At 37.7% G+C, this 20103-nt stretch overlaps 1 protein-coding gene across 5 annotated transcripts in view; it reads left to right on the top strand.

Annotated features, from left to right (window-relative positions):
• The window catches only part of HMCN1 (hemicentin 1), a 508722-nt gene that overhangs the window by 232753 nt on the left and 255866 nt on the right, over window positions 1-20103 (top strand). For all 5 annotated transcript variants that reach the window (XM_061187531.1, XM_061187534.1, XM_061187532.1 and 2 more), the window contains exons 13-15: window positions 105-232; window positions 2491-2604; window positions 7909-8067. In XM_061187531.1, coding sequence (XP_061043514.1) covers window positions 105-232; window positions 2491-2604; window positions 7909-8067 — 401 coding nt within the window. The remainder of the gene's footprint in view (window positions 1-104; window positions 233-2490; window positions 2605-7908; window positions 8068-20103) is intronic.

Here is a 20103-nt window from a genome sequence, read left to right as displayed (position 1 = left end):
ATCAGTACCACAAACATAACTCTAAAATATTTGAAAGGAAGGTGCTATAGTTCCTTGATACTATTATTAGAGTATTTTCAATTTTATTTTCTTTTTGTCTGTAGGTATAGGATGACCTCAGAAGGTACCTTATTTATCAAAAATGCAGTTCCCAAAGATGCAGGGATCTATGGTTGCCTGGCAAGTAATTCAGCTGGGATGGATAAACAGACTTCTACCCTCAGATACACTGGCAAGTATAATCAGTTTAAAAGGCAGTACAAATAGTATGAATATCATATCAAGCAATGTAAAAGTACTTTTTTGAAAATTAATATTAGGAATGAATTATACCCAGTTGTATAATTTATTGTTTGTTTCACACATTGATTAAAGCAAATATTGTAACTAATTTAAGTTAAAAGTTCAGGGAGTGAATAGCTTCGGTAATCAACAGAAATCAAGGAAGCTTCCAGATTATGGAAGAGTTCCAGAATGTCCACAGAGTTCTATCCTTCCATGATTCATCTGTTCTTTGTAATATTTTACTTACAAATTAATAAATTCTGTATCCTTCCTAGTTTACCTCAACTTTCATTTTACATTTTCCACTTATGTTCATATATATATGAATTTATATATATATATGTATAAATATATTTATACATATGAAACTTTATAATATTTCTGTTATAATTAAATATTTATAACATCTCTGCCACTTATCTAGATATTACTTTTTGCTTTTCATCTTCAGTTTTTCCCCTCCAAACTCAGACATTTATTGAAGATATACTTTATGACAACTATTTTATAATATAATATTCCATAATATAGTAGAATATAATACATTCTAACATATATAATGTAATCAAATCTATTATAATACATAATCGTATATTCTAATAATATGTAATATAGAATAGAATATTTCTTTTACTTTGGTCTTTCTTAGACAAATAAAGGACAAGGGCATTATATGCTCAGTGTCATTTTGTAAACTGTGAATAATTAATGACTAACAATCCACCCTGTCTCTCATTTTTCTTCATCATTCATAGTAAGGTAGTAAAATTGGCAGTGGAGAGGAAGGAGTGTAAAAGAGCCACAATAAAGATTGAGAATTGTAGATGGTGTGTATAGATGAAGGAGGTAACAAAAATGTCACAAATACTGGACCTAAAAGCCTGGGAAGAAGTCTCATTTATAGAAATGAGGAAGGCACATGGTGAATAAGTTTAGAAGGGAAGATGGGCTCAGATTTAGAGATGACAATTAAAAACGTTCATAGAACAGCCACGTGGAGAGGGAACAAACAGTTGGGAATGGGGGTTGAAACAGATTCTGCATTGCAGAAATGCATTTTGGTTCATTCACAAAGAAACCAAAATATTCCACCCATTTATTTAACTTAGTAATCACCCAAAGTATGTAAAATGCTGTGCTAGAGCCTGTGGAATGTAAAATAAAAAATGTATGTCATGAGGTCCTTACTTTTCAAGAGTTTGATTAATGGGAGTGGATATATGTAAATAAATATAATAAGGCAGACAAATAAGTACAAAAGTGGAAGGTTGGTGGAGGGGAAGATTAATTCTGACTGGGGAATTTGCAAACACTTCTTAAAGGAGATAGGATTTAAGCTCAGCCTGGAAGAATGAGTGGGATTTGAAGAGTTGTGGCAAAGGGCATTTCAGGCAGAGGAAAAAAACTTTAGCAAAAGCAGGAAGATGGGAGGGAATAGTGCATGTTTTGGACTACCAGTGTAGCTCCATACCTTGTGATAAGTAAGGAAGTGTAATGGAGCGTGAAGTTCAAAAGAAAGCCATGCACCAGTTTATGATTTTTGAAAGCCAAACTAGGGAATTATGAAATGCAATCACCAAAGTTTTCTAGCCAAGGAGTAACATGATCTTTGAGAAATTAACTCTTGGCTTTGTTTAAAACTACCTCAGTTGAAGTTAGGAAGTCCTAAAATGTTCAGTTAAGAAAAAAATATGTGCATGAACTAAAGCATTAGGCAAAGGGGTGAATCAAACAGAGCTAAGGAAAGAAACTTAGAGAATGTCTGTATTTAACATCAAAGGGAAAAATAGAGTTAAAAGTGGGAGATTCTACTTTTTATAGATGCAAATTTTAGCCTTAGACTACAACTGTCTCTCTGTAGATAGACATGAATATCCTTAAAGTCACGTAGAAAATGTGCATCGATTAATTGAAATGTGCATCACCTAGAAAATGTGCATCAATTAATTTCCTAAATTTTTGGACACTGTTTCATCAGAATTATTTTTTCCTAGTATTCTTTTGGCCTTATAGATGATCTTTTCATCACACACATCTGTGTGCATATACATCATAAGAGTTTGTTTATGTTTGTAAAAACTGAGATAGCCACAAGCACGTAAATAATAATAGTTTTTTTTTTTAATTGGTTCATTTAGTAAACATAAACAAGGTGTAAGTGGCATTGTGCTAGACGTTAACTATTTGCATGTTTGTTGTTTTCAGAAGCCCCGAAGTTGATCGTAATTCAGAGTGAGCTCTTGGTTGCCCTTGGGGATACAACAGTTATGGAATGTAAAACGTCTGGTGTTCCTCCACCTCAGGTTAAATGGTTCAAAGGTACATTTCTTAAGTATGTTCATGTCCGGTTCACTTAGTATTGTTTTCTCTTTTAGATAAAAATGATTTGTTAAAAATTTGTTTTGGTGTGTGACTTAGCAGCCCCATAAAATGTGTTTATGGTCTCACTAGAGACGATAGTTCAAAATTCTGCACTCTGAATTTCAGCATTTGACATCTGGTGTGGATTATAGGACCGTGAAAATCTAAGCAGGAAAACTTCGCCTTTGCTAATCCAGCTGAACATTCTCTTTATTAGTTTAGGATTGTTTCCTGTAGAAAATTGTCCAAGAATACTCAGTTAATGTTTAAAATAGCTTCACTTATTTCAGTTGACTTTGCTTAGGCTCTCACAATTAGCACGCTTTCTATAAAGTGCTCAAATAAAGACATACCTCGAAAATTACAGTTGAATGACATTTGACTGAAAGACAAACGTATTTTGTGGTCAGCTTCATCATTGCATGGCAGCTGTTTATATCAAGTATAGAAATTATCTGCCTCTATTTGTGATATAAAGATTCTACCTCTGTGATTCTGTAATAAAATAACCGTAATGTGCTGCTTGTCCTTGGTGAGAATGCCCTTGGGTCCTGGTCTAGGCTCAAATGCTGACAGTGGATATCTGTATAAAATGTCCTGCTTCTGTTTTTCTCTCAGTTTTTCCAGTCTATGAGAAAGAAAAATCCCCACAAACACCCTAAGAGGGAGGTTGCTAGGATTATTGAGATGCTGTTTGCAAAATACTCTTTAATCTTCAGATGAAAAATGCTAAATAGTACAAAGCACTATTGTTATGATTCTGTTTGTTAAATCACAGACATTCCCATAGCAACAGGTTGATGTCATAATTACAAAATTGTGAATTCACCTCGGGTTCAAACTCTTAGGGAACATGAGGTGAAAAGGAAAGGCTTTATGTAGAAAACAAATACTTTTCAATAATACAAATCAAAAACAGGGAGGGAAACTAGGAGATAATGTCATTTTCATAGTTTTCCATGTTAAATGATTTAGTCTTCGTGTTTTCTCTGAAAAGAAAGCATTTCTCGATTTGCTTCTTAATTAGGTTTCAGTCAACAAAAACTAATTTTCCTTATTAGAAAAACTTAAATCTTTAACTTACAAATGAAGTAGATAAAAGTTTCAAACTCACATCTTAATTAAATAAATCCAGAAAAATATCAATCAGTAGTTTATGTTAATAATAAAAAAAAATCTTTAAAGTAATGGAATCTGCTGATTTCTCTGCCTGTAAATAACTGAGTCACAGAGAGAAAGTCTTTTATTCTCCCAAGTAGGTGCTACTCTCCTGAATAGTCTGTATGTCAGCTTTGGTCCCACAAATGGCTTGGGAGGTGAATGAGGAGTTAGGGAGCTATGCAGCCACCACATGGAAGATTCTAGAATTGACTGCCTAGTAGTTTCTTTTCTCAACCAGAGACATTGGAGTTCAGTGCGCCTAGTAAATCATATCCCATTTCTCTGTTCGAGTTACACACCATCAGAGCTAGCATGTGGGCATTAAGCACTGACACATCATGTTGGAGGACCTGCTTCGATTGATGTTCATCACCAATATGCAGAGCTGCCCTGAACCCCAGTATCACTTCCTCTCCCGGTCCCAGGCAGGCAATTTATTCCATAAGCAGAATCTGGATCATAAAGAGAAAAGCCAGGGGACAAACTCTTCTACATGCAAACTGGCTCCAAAAAGAAAGGGACGAGGAGTCAGCTGGACCTTTCTTTGCCACCTCTGCTGGGGATGAGACAGCAGCAAGGTTAGGAAGATCCTACCTTATGGAAACCACAGGGGGAAAGAATAGTTCTTTCCCTAACCATAAGAATAACTTTTTCTTCATAGCTTTTTTTTCAGGCAGTTCTTATTGAATAAAGCAGGTGGTCATTTGTTTATTTTTTATTTATGGTAAGAACACATGAGCTCTACCCTCTTAACAAATTTTTAAGCATACAGTACACTATTGTTACCTCTAGGCACTGTTGTACAGCAAATCTCTAGAACTTATTCATCTTGTATGATTGAAACTTTATGCCTGTTGAACAGCAGCTCCCCATTTCCCCTGCCCTGCAGCCCTTGGCAACCATCATTCATTAATAAATTGTATTTCATTCAGACCATTTGAGAAAAGGAATTTCATACATACAAATGCCCCCCAAAATTTTAGATTTTAGAAATGAGCAACATAGGGCTTCCCTGGTGACGCAGTGGTTGAGAATCTGCCTGCTAATGCAGGGGACACGGGATCGAGCCCTGGTCTGGGAAGATCCCACATGCCGCAGAGCAACTAGGCCCGTGAGCCGCAACTACTGAGCCTGCGCGTCTGGAGCCTGTGCTCCGCAACAAGAGAGGCCGTGATAGTGAGAGGCCCGCGCACCGCGATGAAGAGTGGCCCCCACTTGCCGCAACTGGAGAAAGCCCTTGCACAGAAACGAAGACCCGACACAGCCAAAAATAAATAAATAAATAAATTAATTAATTAAAAAAAAAAAAAAGAAATGAGCAACATAAAGTGGGTTCAAAGAAGAATCAGGGACACTATTAAAATGTTGTATAAAGAATATTTCTGGTAAAATAGTAAAGAAATTGAATTTGTTTCTTTAGATCTGTTGTTGCTAAAGTGTAGTTGGGAATCCCTGGAGGTTCCCCACAATTCTTTTCAGGGAATCCGTGAGATCAAAATTATTTTCCTGATGATACTAAGATGTTATTTGGCTTTTTCACACTCATCTCAGCTACATGATATGTGATATCCAATAAAGTGAATGCAGAAGCAAAAATGACCACTCAGCTCTCTTCTATTAAGCTAGACATTCTAGAGATTTGCAAAAATGTGAAACAATGCCACTTTTCTCACTAAGTTTCTCTTGTTCAGGGAAATTTTTTTTTTATAAAATACATTTATGATAAAAAGTCATGAGTTATTAGAAACTAAATACATATGTTTTAAATTTTTTGTTTCCTTTCTAAAATGCGAAGTACAAATAAATATAATCCACATAAACAAAAATTCGTTAAAGTCCCCAATAATTTTTAAAAGTATAAAAAGGTCTTGAGACAAATATTTTTGAGAACCGCTAAAGAACCTTCAACAATTTAAAGGGTCTTATGTCATGGATAATGATCTCTCTGTTAGTCTTTGCATCCACAGAGGCCAGAATTGAATTTAAACTAAAGCAGAAAGAATCCTCCTTAATGGTAATGATTGTTCAATCCTAGAATAGATTGTCAGCAAAGTTTATATATTTTACTATGTGTGTAAACATTCTTCTAATCTTATCTAATATTAAAAGTAAATACTCCCTCAATCATTTTCATCTCAAAGTTCTGTATTTCTCTGTGGCTTCTCAGTAATTTGATTACTAATTGTTCAGTAGAAATCAAGAAAGATGACCAAAATGTGATCAAAATGCAAACTTGATATAACCAGTGTTTTCCAATTTATATTTTGTTTCATTGCTGCTATTCCTTAAACACTTTTATTTAAAAAAAAAAAAGCTACTAGCAAAAAGTAGCTTTTTAGTCTTTATTTCATCCTGTTATATCCTCTGACATATACAGAAGAAATAAAGGAGAAGTAAAATCCAAAAATCTAAATGCATTTTAGTCCAAACATTTTAATGCTTGATGAACAGCTTGGTCACATTGCATCCTCCCCTAGAGGGAGGAAAGTTTATGTCAACATCATCTGCTTTTACTTATGAAAGTTTCCCAGAGGCACATAGACAAGGCTTTAGTTGCTTCTCTCATTCTCGCGTGGTATCCAGTAGCAAGCTTAAAAGGATGATTGGGGTTTTAAATGTTGGAATGCTGAAAAATACTTTATTTTTGGCACTGACAGTTGCTAATGTAATTTTTTTGTTTTTAAATTTATGGCTCCTTTGACCTCTTCTCTTCCCCAAATTATAAAAACAAAAGGAAAATTGTTTGTTGCTCTGAGTCTGTTGGTGGCTGCTTTATGTAGTGTCCTAGAGAATTGCTAGCTCTGGGGTTTTAGCCTGTTAAAAGCTAAGGGAGTTACTTCCACAGTCCTTAGTCCCAGGGCACATGGCTAAGCTAGTATATGGCATTTTGGAGAGTACCTCTTCAGACTTGACATCTGGGCATGCTGTGAAACCCTAAGGCAATGGCCCTTAAACCTCCTGGAATTTTTTAGGATCCCCACAAAGAGTTTGACATCACCCTTTACAAAAACAAACAAAAAAGATATGGAGACTAGGCTGCCACTTAAACATCAGTACTAGGTAATTTTTTATGATATTTGTCATCCTGGTGAAATTCATTCTTCGATGAGGCGAAACCTTGGAGGAAGGGAAGCCTAAGGAAAGGCTAACCCAACTTAGAGATTTGTTGAGGCATTGCCTGCCTTCAAATAGAAATGGTTCTCAGGGGATCTGAAGCACTGCAGGGACAGGCAACCCAGACATAAGTCATCTTTCTTGGGTCATTCTACCCTCATACCAAGGTCAGACTCAATATCTGGTTCCATCCTCCACTCATTTATCCCCTGCCTGCTTCTTCCAAAAAACTCCATAATAAAAAACTCTTCCTCTAACTCCAACTTAAAGAACTTTGATGCCTAATACAGATTTAGTAGAGGTATCCTGGGAGATTTATATAACGATACGTCTCTCTGGCCATTGTCAAGAGTTCCTCATCCACTCTTTCTCTTCTCTCAGCAAGCTCTTCCCTACCCTCTCTAGCCAGCTGTGGTTCCTACTTCCCGAGCCATCCTTAGAATCCTCTCAGGCAGCTCATACCTTTCACAAGACAAAATCTGACTGAGAACATTCAGCAAACCAGAAACCTGGTCATTAGCCACACTAAGAACACCCATAGTCTCCGAAGCATTTCCTGGGTCATTGAAATTCATCCTGCCACAAAGATGGTAGAAACCTCATTTCAACCTTCGTCTTCCCATTCCCTTCTTACCTAACACAGCCACGGTGACAGCTGCCACTCTTTCCTAGTCCCCCAACATAGCTTCAGAGAGTTTGTTCTCATTTAGGTACATATACAGTAGGAAATATTTGTACATAATTCATTTAGGGCCTGATTTTTGACTATAGATTAGCCTGTGAAATTATACAGACTAATAAATCAGCTCATTACCAAGAAACACTTCATTCTTTCATTGCATAAACATTGTTTAAGTGTCTGCATTGTGCAAGACACTTGTATTTAAAAACTTTACAATCGTTTTCTTCAGAAGTTTTGCAATCATATCAATAGCAAACTATGTAAACATTTAACTGTTTAAAGTTCTCCGCTTTGTTTTGACTTAGGGGATCTTGAGCTGAGGCCCTCACCATTTCTCATTATTGACCCTCTCTTGGGACTTTTGAAGATTCAAGAAACTCAAGATCTGGATGCTGGTGATTATACGTGTGTTGCTGTCAATGATGCCGGAAGAGCAACTGGCAAGATAACTCTGGATGTTGGCTGTAAGCATCCCGTCTCTGATAGACAAGTTTGTATTGAAATTGACCTGGTATTTTTTGACACTAATAACTTTGAAGCAGTTGGTGGAAATATTTGTCAGAATGGCAAAATTAGAGAGCATTTCAGATTATTAATATAATAATGGTAGTTAGCATATACCAAGTTTTTTCCTATTTACCATGCACTCCGCTAAGAACTTGTATATGCATTATATCATTAAACCCTCATAACAATCTTAAGAGGAAGATACTATAATTTTCTCTGTTATGTGGGTAAGGAAACAGAAGCTTAAAAAGGCTAAGCAACTTGACCAGGGTCAAGAGCTATGGAGGGACAGAGCCTGGATATTTGAATCTAGGTTGTTTGATTTCAGAGACTGTAGGCTTCACTGGTCTATCATCTGTTGCCAAACATTTTCCTATCAGGAGTCATCCATTTGGACACCAAATTCCTAACTATTAACATCTGGAGGCCAAAACTTAGACTTTGGCCCTAGACCATAATTTGGAGATGTTGATGACAGCAAAGGTAGCAGATTGTTATCTTACTTTTTTTTTTAAAATTCACTAGCAATGCCTCCTCTATGTATAAAACAAAGTACAAACTACAAATAAATGTCAATCACAATGTGAATGATACAGCATGTGCATGACAACTTTAGTCGGATTACTCAAGAAGTTTGGCCCTCCCTCCTTCTTCATCTCTCCATGTCATCTCATGTTTCTTGAAAAATAAAATTACACAGTTTGGTAACACATGAAATAAAACAGAGCTTGTTGCATGTGAAAAAGAACCTGGCAGCTTAATTTAACAGATAAGTCAAATGTTTGCATCACTTAAATTTATAAAATATGACATTTCATTAAATTGTATTTTCATTTATGCGTGATGATTTTCATGCCAAAGCTGTTTTTTTTTAACAAAAGTTAAGAACTATAAAGAAAATGCGTTTTTTATTTAGAATAAAAGTTAACACAAAACATTTTAGTTCTACTATCTTTGTTCTTTAAATGAAAATCATGACCCTCTAAGCTTCGTATTTTATTTCATATAAACTAAAATTTTTTTCCTGCTGGGATCTTTTATGATCCCCAAGCCCCTAGGCTGTCTGGTGAACACTCTTCATTCTTGGTGATTACGCCCTTGGGGTAGAATCAACAAAGCTGAAAATGGCCACAAAGACCACTGTAGACTCTGTCTAGGGCACAGCAAGATGTGTTTGAACCATGACTAAACTCTGTGGTTATTAAGAGAAGTGCCTTGGAAATAAGATTGGAATCTCTGGGTGGAGGGTCTCTGAATCTACCAGCAGAGTGTAAAATACAAGAAATGCTTTTAGAAATATAAGGCCCAAATGAAGAGGGTGATTAGATACAGAATTCTTGTTTTCAAGAAATATACAAAGTTTCACTTCTCAACATTTTCTAGTTTTGCTTCTCTCTCTTTCCTGCACAGATATTTTCTATTCACCCAATGTTCTTGTAGAGTTGTCTAGCTCTAGAAGGAAGAGTGAAATAGCCCAGCAAAAAGGGAATGACACCCTCAACCCCTCCAAGATTGTAGAAAATCTAAACATCTTACATGTTTCTTTGCTTACTTACTGTCTTCTTGAAAATCTTTTTAGCTTCTGGACTTTCCTGGTTCTCTCTTCGGATTAGTGACAAACCATATAAGGGTTAGGTCTGTCTGTGCTGAAGTGACTTGGAGTAGATAGGAAACATCCTAACAAAAGTTTTATATTTATCCCTTATTCCTTGAACTGAATTTTGTTTTATCTCCACTCATATTCAAGGTCTTCACTCTCAATGACCCTTTCTAAAACAATGGCTTCCTTAACTTTTATTCCAGTAATTGTCCTGATGGAACTACTTACATAAACTCTATTGTTTGCTTACTGTAACCTTGATCACTGTTAAAAGTTGCCAAATAACTTAATATTAACATCAGTGCCATTCATGTTTCTGCTATGCCTTAACTATTTCCTTATTCACCATTAGAATTCTGATCATTGTAGCTTACAAAGTTTGATTAGACCTTTTCTGTCCACATAAAGCTATTGTTACATATCCTAGCAGACAGAGGATGTAACTGCCAAGCACCGTGCAAATCACAGTTGCAGTGATAGTTGTGATTACTGCTATTAGGTTTAAAAGCAAACAAACAAAAGAACAAGTTTTCCCTAGAATTTATATAGTGTTTAAGAGAATGAGCTCTAGAAAGGGACTGGGTTTTCTACCTGACTTTTAACAGTACCTACCTGATAGGTTGGTTGTAAAGATGAAATGAGGTATTATCGCCTATGTGCATTCAGCATGTCAGCGGTTACTGCTTTTCCTCCAAAGCTGCTTAATGAACATGGATCAAATAGGTGAATATTAACTTTACAAACTGAATGGTCACTTTGATTCTTTGAGTCTTGAAAAATAATACAGAAATGCATATATAATAGTGGTATAGCGTTTAAGATTAAGCATTGTGCTTTTAATACGATAGTCACTGTTTCAACTTGATTTTTTTTTAAAAAGGGCTTGAGACAATTTAAGTACTACTAATTAGTGGTGCATAAAATTATTCATTTGAGTTCCAAAACTACTGGGCATAAATTTAAGTAGATTATGACTTAAGAAGAAAAACTTGCTTTTATCCATATCATGTAACTAGTTAGACTTTCAGATTGTTTTTGTGGGCCTATTATTTCACATAAACAATACTAGATCAAAAATAATCATAAAAAGGCCATTTAATGTTATTCATGAGTTCTTGCTTCTTGTAGTGAGTCTCCGTTATGGACATTTCAGGTCAATGTTCAGGGAATGTTACCAATGCTTTTCATCCTTTTTTAAAAGGGTGTCATTTGGAAGAGAAGAAGATTGGCTATCTCAAACAAAAAGTTGGCCTGGCAGTGACTATATTTGCAGCATTCCACACCACAGAGGGTGATGTTTTAGACTTAGACTGTGGTTTCATGTTTTGTGGTTTGGTAGAACCAAAACAGTATGTTCAGCCATTTTAGGAAAGAAAATCTCAGGTTGACTAATCTAATGCAAGAGTTGCATAGTGGGGATAGATTTAATTATCACTAAAGGAACTAGAATAATTTTATAGAATAGGTGTCAGAGCAAGATGGTCAATCTGTTTGTAACTTTCATATTTTCAAAATAATGTGTGCACACAGCCGTATCCACCTGTAAGTGACAACAGAGCTGTACCGTGCTTTAACCCTGTGCAGTCCTCAAACTGCTTGCACACAAATATTTAGGGGATCACAGAGGATCCAGCATAATAAATCCAACAGACTGTATGCAGAAGCCAAAATTGAAACTAACATTAGATACATTAAACTCCAGAACTATGATTTAATAAATTAACTCTACAATATTTATGATCATTGATAGTTCATAGTTGGGTGATTACTACATGCTAAATGATTAATAATGATTCTCTCTTTTAACAACGTGAGATAGGATATGTTATCGCCCTTTTGTTCATGGGGAAATTTAAACTGGGGGAGGTAAAATAATTTTCCAAGTTTATAGACTAAGAAATAGTGGAGCTGCGATTTGAAACCACCTGGTGGGCTGTAGCTTCCCTAAGCTACTTCTCTAAGCAGCTCCTCTGCACAAGTTCCATATTTTGTACTATAATCACTTCTGCTTCCTTTCCCACTGGTTTTGTTAATCTGTTTACCATCCACCCAGTGTAATTCACTTGGAGTCCGAATTGGCCACACTCAGGAGTAGGAAGTACTTAAAAGGCTTCTTGGCTTGAGGTAGGAGCTGCTTCATTTTGATGTTTGCTTGTCATTGATGCTATCCTGGCTGCTTACCTAGTGCCTGGTACTCTCATTTGCCTTGTTTTCTGGTACCAGTACATTTATTCCCTGGCCTTGTGCTTGTCTCGTGCCTGACACTCTTCCCAAAGCTTCTTCACCACTGGTGACTTCTCTCATCTTAATTGAGTTTTATGGGCACAACTTGAGCTTCACCTACCCTTTTTTTAAAAAAATAGATCTTTACTGGAGTATAATTACTTCACAATACTGTGTTAGTCTCTGTTGTACAGCAAAGTGAATCAGCCATATGCATACATATGTCCCCATTTCCCCTCTTTAGCCTCCCTCCCATCCTCCCTATCCCACCCCTCTAGGTCATTGCAAAGCACCGAGCTGATCTCCCTCCCTGTGCTATGCTGCTGCTTCCCACTAGCTAACTATTTTACATTTGGTAGTGTATATATCTCGATGCTACTCTCACTTCGCCCCAGCTTCCCCCTCCCACCCCATGTCCTCAAGTCCATTCTCTATATCTACATCTTTATTCCTGCCCTGCAACTAGGTTCATCAGTACCCTTTTTTTTTTTTTTAGATTCCATATATAGATCTATGTGTTAGCATACGGTATTTGTATTTCTCTTTCTGACTTCACTCTGTATGACAGACTCTAGGTCCAACCACCTCACTACAAATAACTCAATTTTGTTTCTTTTTATGGCTGAGTACTATTCTGTTGTATATATGTGCCACATCTTCTTTATCCATTCATCTGTTGATGGACACTTAGGTTGCTTCCATGTCCTGGCTATTGTAAATAGAGCTGCGATGAACGTTGTGGTACATGTCTCTTTTTGAATTATGGTTTTCTCAGGGTATATGCCCAATAGTGGTATTGCTGGGTCATATGGTAGTCCTATTTTTAGTTTTTTAAGGAACCTCCATACTGTTTTCTATAGTGGTTGTACCAATTTACATTCCCACCAACAGTGCAAGAGGGTTCCCTTTTCTCCACGCCTTCTCCAGCATTTGTTGTTTGTAGATTTTCTGATGATGCCCATTCTAACTGGTGTGAGGTGATACCTCATTGTAGTTTTCATTTGCGTTTCTCTAATAATTAGTGATGTGGAGCAGCTTTTCATGTGCCTCTTGGCCATCTGTATGTCTTCCTTGGTGAAATGTCTACTTAGGTCTTCCACCCATTTTTTAACTGGATGGTTTGTTTTTTTGTTACTGAGCTCCATGAGCTGTTTGTAAATTTTGGAGATTAATCGTTTGTCTGTTGTTTCATTTGTAAATATTTTCTCCTGTTCTAAGGGTTGTCTTTTTCTCTTGTTTATGGTTTCCTCTGCTGTGCAAAAGCTTTTAAGTTTAATAAGTCCCATTTGTTTTTTTTTGTTTGTTTTTATTTCCATTACTCTAGGAGGTGGGTCAAAAAAGATCTTACTGTGGTTTATGTCAAAAAGTATTTTTACTGTGTTTTCCTCTAAGAGTTTTATAGTGTCTGGTCTTACGTTTAACTCTTTGATCCATTTGGAGTTTATTTTTGTGTATGGTGTTAGGAAGTGTTCTAATTTCATTCTTTTACATGTAGCTGTCCAGTTTTCCCAGCACCCCTTACTGAAGAGGCTGTCTTTTCTCCATTGTATGTTCTTGCCTCCTTTGTTGTAAATTAGGTGCCGATATGTGCGTGGGTTTATCTCTGGGCATTCTATCTTGTACCTGATAGATCTATCAGGTATAAGATATTGATCTATATTTCTGTTTTTGTGCCAGTACCATACTGTCTTGATTACTGTAGCTTTGTGGTATAGTTTGAAGTCAGGAAGCCTGATTCCTCCAACTCCAGTTTTCTTTCTCAAGATTGCTGTGGCTCTTCAGGGTCTTTTGTGTTTCCATACAAATTGTAAAATTTTTGTTCTAATTCTGTGAAGAATGCCATTGGCAGTTTGATAGGGATTGCACTGAATCTGTAGATTGCTTTGGGTAGCAGAGTCATTTTCACAATATTGATTCTTCCAATCCAAGAACATGGTATATCTCTCCATCTGTTGGTATCATCTTTAATTTCTTTCATCAGTGTCTTATAGTTTTCTGCATACAGGTCTTTTGTCTCCCTAGGTAGGTTTATTCCTAGGTATTTTATTCTTTTTGTTGCAATGGTAAATGGGAGTGTTTCCTTAATTTCTCTTTCAGATTTTTCATCATTACTGTATAGGAATGCAAAAGATTTCTGTGCATTAATTTTGTATCCTGCTACTTTACCAAATTCATTGATTAGCTCTAGTAATTTTCTGGTAGCATCTTTAGGATTCTCTATGTATAGTATCATGTCATCTGCAAACAGTGACAGCTTTACTTCTTCTTTTCCGATTTGGATTCCTTTTATTTCTTTTTCTTCTCTGATTGCTGTGGCTAACACTTCCAACACTATGTTGAATAATAGTGGTGAGAGTGGGCAACCTCGTCTTGTTCCTGATCTTAGTGGAAATGGTTTCAGTTTTTCACCATTGAGGACAATGTTGGCTGTGGGTTTGTCATATATGGCCTTTATTATGTTGAGGAAAGTTCCCTCTATGCCTACTTTCTGCAGGGCTTTTATCATAAATGGGTGTTGAATTTTGTCGAAAGCTTTCTCTGCATCTATTGAGATGATCATATGGTTTTTCTCCTTCAATTTGTTAATATGATGTATTACGTTGATTGATTGGCATATATTGAAGAATCCTTGCATTCCTGGAATAAACCCCACTTGATCATGGTATATGATCCTTTTAATGTGCTGTTGGATTCTGTTTGCTAGTATTTTGTTGAGGATTTTTGCATCTATGTTCATTAGTGATATTGGCCTGTAGTTTTCTTTCTATGTGACATCTTTGTCTGGTTTTGGTATCAGGGTGATGGTGGCCTCGTAGAATGAGTTGGGGAGTGTTCCTCCCTCTGCAATATTGTGGAAGAGTTTGAGAAGGATAGATGTTAGCTCTTCTCTAAATGTTTGATAGAATTCGCCTGTGAAGCCATCTGGTCCTGGGCTTTTGTGTGTTGGAAGATTTTTAATCACAGTTTCAATTTCAGTGCTTGTGGTTGGTCTGTTCATATTTTCTATTTCTTCCTGGTTCAGTCTCGGCAGGTTGTGCATTTCTAAGAGTCTGTCCATTTCTTCCAGGTTGTCCATTTTATTGGCATAGAGTTGCTTGTAGTAATCTCTCATGATCCTTTGTATTTCTGCAGTGTCAGTGGTTACTTCCTCTTTTTCATTTCTAATTCTATTGATTTGAGTCTTCTCCCTTTTTCTCTTGATGAGTCTGGCTAATGGTTTATCAATTTTGTTTATCTTCTCAAAGAACCAGCTTTTAGTTCTATTGACCTTTGCTATTGTTTTCTTCATTTCTTTTTCATTTATTTCTGATCTGATCTTTATGATTTCTTTCCTTCTGCTAGCTTTGGGGTTTTTTTGTTCTTCTTTCTCTAATTGCTTTAGGTGCAAGGTTAGGTTGTTTATTCGAGATGTTTCCTGTTTCTTGATGTAGGCTTGTATTGCTATAAACTTCCCTCTTAGAACTGCTTTTGCTGCATCCCATAGGTTTTGGGTCGTCGTGTCTCCATTGTCATTTGTTTCTAGGTATTTTTTGATTTCCCCTTTGATTCCTTCAGTGATCACTTCGTTATTAAGTAGTGTATTGTGTAGCCTCCATGTGTTTGTATTTTTTACAGATCTTTTCCTGTAATTGATATCTAGTCTCAAAGCATTGTGGTAGGAAAAGATACTTGATACGATTTCAGTTTTCTTAAATTTACCAAGGCTTGATTTGTGACCCAAGATATGATCTATCCTGGAGAATGTTCCATGGGCACTTGAGAAAAATGTGTATTCTGTTGTTTTTGGGTGGAATGTCCTATAAATATCAATTAAGTCCATCTTGTTTAATGTATCATTTAAAACTTGTGTTTCCTTATTTATTTTCATTTTGGATGATCTGTCCATTGGTGAAAGTGGGGTGTTAAAGTCCCCTACTATGATTGTGTTACTGTCGATTTCCCCTTTTATGGCTGTTAGTATTTGCCTTATGTATTGAGGTGCTCCTATATTGGGTGCATAAATATTTACAATTGTTATACCTTCTTCTTGAATCGATCCCTTAATCATTATATAGTGTCCTTCTTTGTCTCTTGTAATTGTCTTTATTTTAAAGTCTATTTTGTCTGATATGAGAATTGCTACTCCAGCTTTCTTTTGATTTCCATTTGCATGGAATATCTTTTTCCATCCCCTCACTTTCAGTCTGTATGTGTCTCTAGGTCTGAAGTGGGTCTCTTGTAGACAGCATATATATGGGTCTTGTTTTTGTATCCATTCAGCCAGTCTGTGTCTTTTGGTGGGAGCATTTAATCCATTTACATTTAAGGTAATTATCGATATGTATGTTCCTATTCCCATTTTCTTAAATGTTTTGGGTTTGTTATTGTAGGTGTTTTCCTTCTCTTGTGTTTCTTGCCTAGAGAAGTTCCTTTAGCATTTGTTGTAGAGCTGGTTTGGTGGTGCTGAACTCTCTCAGCTTTTGCTCGTCTGTAAAGGTTTTAATTTCTCCATCAAATCTGAATGAGATCCTTGCTGGGTAGAGTAATCTTGGTTGTAGTTTTTTCTCCTTCATCACTTTAAGTATATCCTGCCACTCCCTTCTGGCTTGCAGAGTTTCTGCTGAAAGATCAGCTGTTAACCTTATGGGGATGCCCTTGTGTGTTATTTGTTGTTTTTCCCTTGCTGCTTTTAATATGTTTTCTTTATATTTAATTTTTGATAGTTTGATTAATATGTGTCTTGGTGTGTTTCTCCTTGGATTTATCCTGTATGGGACTCTCTGTGCTTCCAGGACTTGATTAACTATTTCCTTTCCCATATTAGGAAAGTTTTCCACTATAATCTCTTCAAATATTTTCTCAGTCCCCTTCTTTTTCTCTTCTTCTTCTGGGACCCCTATAATTCGAATGTTGGTGCGTTTAATGTTGTCCCAGAGGTCTCTGAGACTGTCCTCAGTTCTTTTCATTCTTTTTTCTTTATTCTGCTCTGCAGTAGTTATTTCCACTATTTTATCTTCCAGGTCACTTATCCGTTCTTCTGCCTCAGTTATTCTGCTATCGATCCCGTCTAGAGTATTTTTAATTTCATTTATTGTGCTTTTCATCGTTGCTTGGTTCCTCTTTAGTTCTTCTACGTCCTTGTTAAATGTTTCTTGCATTTTGTCAATTCTATTTCCAAGATTTTGGATCATCCTTACTATCATTATTCTGAATTCTTTTTCAGGTAGACTGCCTATTTCCTCTTCATTTGTTAGGTCTGGTGTGTTGTGACCCTGCTCCTTCATCTGCTGTGTGTTTTTCTGTCTTCTCACTTTGCTTATCTTACTGTGTTTGGAGTCTCCTTTTCACAGGCTGCAGGTTCGTAGTTCCCGTTGTTTTTGGTATCTGTCCCCAGTGGCTAAGGTTGGTTCAGTGGGTTGTGTAGGCTTCCTGGTGGAGGGAACTAGTGCCTGTGTTCTGGTGGATGAGGCTGGATCTTGTCTTTCTGGTGGGCACGTCCACGTCTGGTGGTGTGTTTTGGGGTCTGTGGCCTTATTATGATTTTAGGCAGTCTCTCTGTTAATCGATGGGGCTGTGTTCCTCTCTTGCTAGTTGTTTGGCATAGGGTGTCCAGCACTGTAGCTTGCTGGTCGTTGAGTGAAGCTGGGTCTTGATGTTGAGATGGAGAGCTCTGAGAGATTTTCACCGTTTGGTATTACGTGGAGCTGGGAGGTCTCTTGTGGACCAGTGTCCTGAAGTTGGCTCTCCCACCTCAGAGGCACAGCCCTGATGCCTGGCTGGAGCACCAAGAGCCTTTCATCCACACGGCTCAGAATAAAAGGGAGAATAAATAGAAAGAAAGAAAGAGGCTAAAATAAAATAAAGCTATTATAATAAAAAATAAGAAAAAAATTATTAAGAAAAAATTTATTGAGAAAAAAAGTTTTTTTAATTTTTTAAAATAAATTTATTAATTTTTTATAATAAAAAATAAGAAAAAAATTATTAAGTAACAAATTTATTAAGAAAAATTTTTTTAAAATTTTTTAAAATAAAAAATATGAAAGAACTTGTCACGAAAAAAATTTTTTTACTTTTTAAAAATAGAAAATAAGGAAAAAATTATTAAGAAAATATATATTAAGAAAAAAAATTTTTTAAGTACAAAAAAAAAAAAAACGGACGGACCGAACCCTAGGACAAATGGTGAAAGCAAAGCTATACAGACAAAATCTCACCCAGAAGCATACACATGTACACTCACAAAAAAAGGAAAAGGGGAAAAATTAATATATCCTGCTCCCAAAGTCCACCTCCTAAATTTGGGATGATTCGTTGTCTATTCAGGTATTCCACAGATGCAGGTACATCAAATTGTTTGTGGAGCTTTAATCCGCTGCTTCTGAGGCTGCTGGGAGAGATTTCCCTTTCTCTTCTTTGTTCGTACAGCTCCCGGGGTTCAGCTTTGGATTTGGACCGGCCTCTGCGTGTAGGTCGCCTGAGGGCGTCTGTTCTTCGCTCACACAGAACGGGGTTAAAGGAGCAGCTGCTTCAGGGGCTCTGGCTCACTCAGGCCGGGGGGAGGGAGGGGTACGGATGCGGGGCAAGCCTGTGGCGGCAGAGGCCGGCGTGATGTTGCAGCAGCCTGAGGCGCGCCGTGCGTTCTCCCGGGGAAGTTGTCCCCGGATCACGGGAGCCTGGCAGTGGCGGGCTGCACAGGCTCCCAGGAGGGGCGGTGTGGATAGTGACCTTTGGTCGCATACAGGCTTCTTGGTGGCGGCAGCAGCAGCCTTAGCGTCTCATGCCCGTCTCTGGGGTCCGCGCTGATAGCCACGGCTCGCGCCCGTCTCTGGAGTTCGTTTAAGCGGCGCTCTGAATCCCCTCTCCTTGCGCACCGCGAAACAAAGAGGCAAGAAAAAGTCTCTTGCCTCTTCGGCAGCTGCAGTCTTTTTCCCGGACTCCCTCCCGGCTAGCTGTGGTGCGCTAACCCCTTCAGGCTGTGTTCACGCCGCCAACCCCAGTCCTCTCCCTGCAATCAGACCGAAGCCCGAGCCTCAGCTTCCAGCCCCCGCCCGCCTAGGCGGGTGAACAGACAAGCCTCTCGGGCTGGTGAGTGCTGCTCGGCGCCGAGCCTCTGTGCGGGAATCTCTCCGCTTTGCCCTCCACACCCCTGTTGCCGCGCTCTCCTCCGTGGCTCCAAAGCTTCCCCCCTCTGCCACCCGCAGTCTCCGCCCGCGAAGGGGCTTCCTAGTGTGTGGAAACCTTTCCTCCTTTACAGCTCCCTCCCACTGGTGCAGGTCCCGTCCCTATTCTTTTGTCTCTGTTATTTCTTTTTTCTTTTGCCCTACCCAAGTACGTGGGGAGTTTCTTGCCTTTTGGGAGGTCTGACGTTTTCTGCCAGCGTTCAGTGGGTGTTCTGTAGGAGCAGTTCCACGTGTAGATGTATTTCTAATGTATCTGTGGGAAGGAAGGTGATCTTCGCGTCTTACTCTTCCGCCATCTTGCCCAGACCCCCCTCCTCTGTGGGTCTTGTTTTTTGTATCCATTCCGCCAGTCTGTGTCTTTTGGTTGGGACATTTAATCCATTTACATTCAAGGTTATTATAAATATGTATATTCCTATTACCATTTTCTTAATTGTTTTGGGTTTGTTTTTGTGGGTCTTTTTCTTCTCTTGTGTGTCCCACCTAGAGGAGTTTCTTTAGCATTTGTTGTAAACCTGATTTGGTGGTGCTGAATTCTCTGAGCTTTCGCTTGTCTGAAAAGCTTTTGATTTCTCCATTGAATCGTAATGAGATCCTTGCTGGGTAGAGTAATCTTGGTTGTAGGTTTTTCCCTTTCATCACTTTAAGTATATCCTTCCACTCCCTCTGGCCTGCAGAGTTTCTGCTGAAAAATCAGCTGATAACCTTATGGGGATTCCTTTGTATGCTATTTTTTTTTTCCCTTGCTGTTTTTAATATTTTTTCTTTGAATTTAATTTTTGTTAGTTTGATTAATATGTGTCTTGGTGTGTTTTTCCTAGGGTTTATCCTGTATGGGACTCTGTGCTTCCTGGACTGGGGTGACTATTTCCTTTCCCATGTTTGGGAAGTTTTCAACTATAATCTCTTCAAATATTTTCTCACACCCTTTCTTTTTCTCTTCTTCTTCTGGGACCCCTATAATTCGAATGTTGGTGCGTTTAGTGTCGTCCCAGAGGTCTCCAAGG

This window comes from Eubalaena glacialis, chromosome 3 (genome assembly GCF_028564815.1).
Source record: "Eubalaena glacialis isolate mEubGla1 chromosome 3, mEubGla1.1.hap2.+ XY, whole genome shotgun sequence".
Lineage (NCBI taxonomy): Eukaryota > Metazoa > Chordata > Mammalia > Artiodactyla > Balaenidae > Eubalaena > Eubalaena glacialis.
This window is presented reverse-complemented; position numbering and strand designations above follow the sequence as displayed.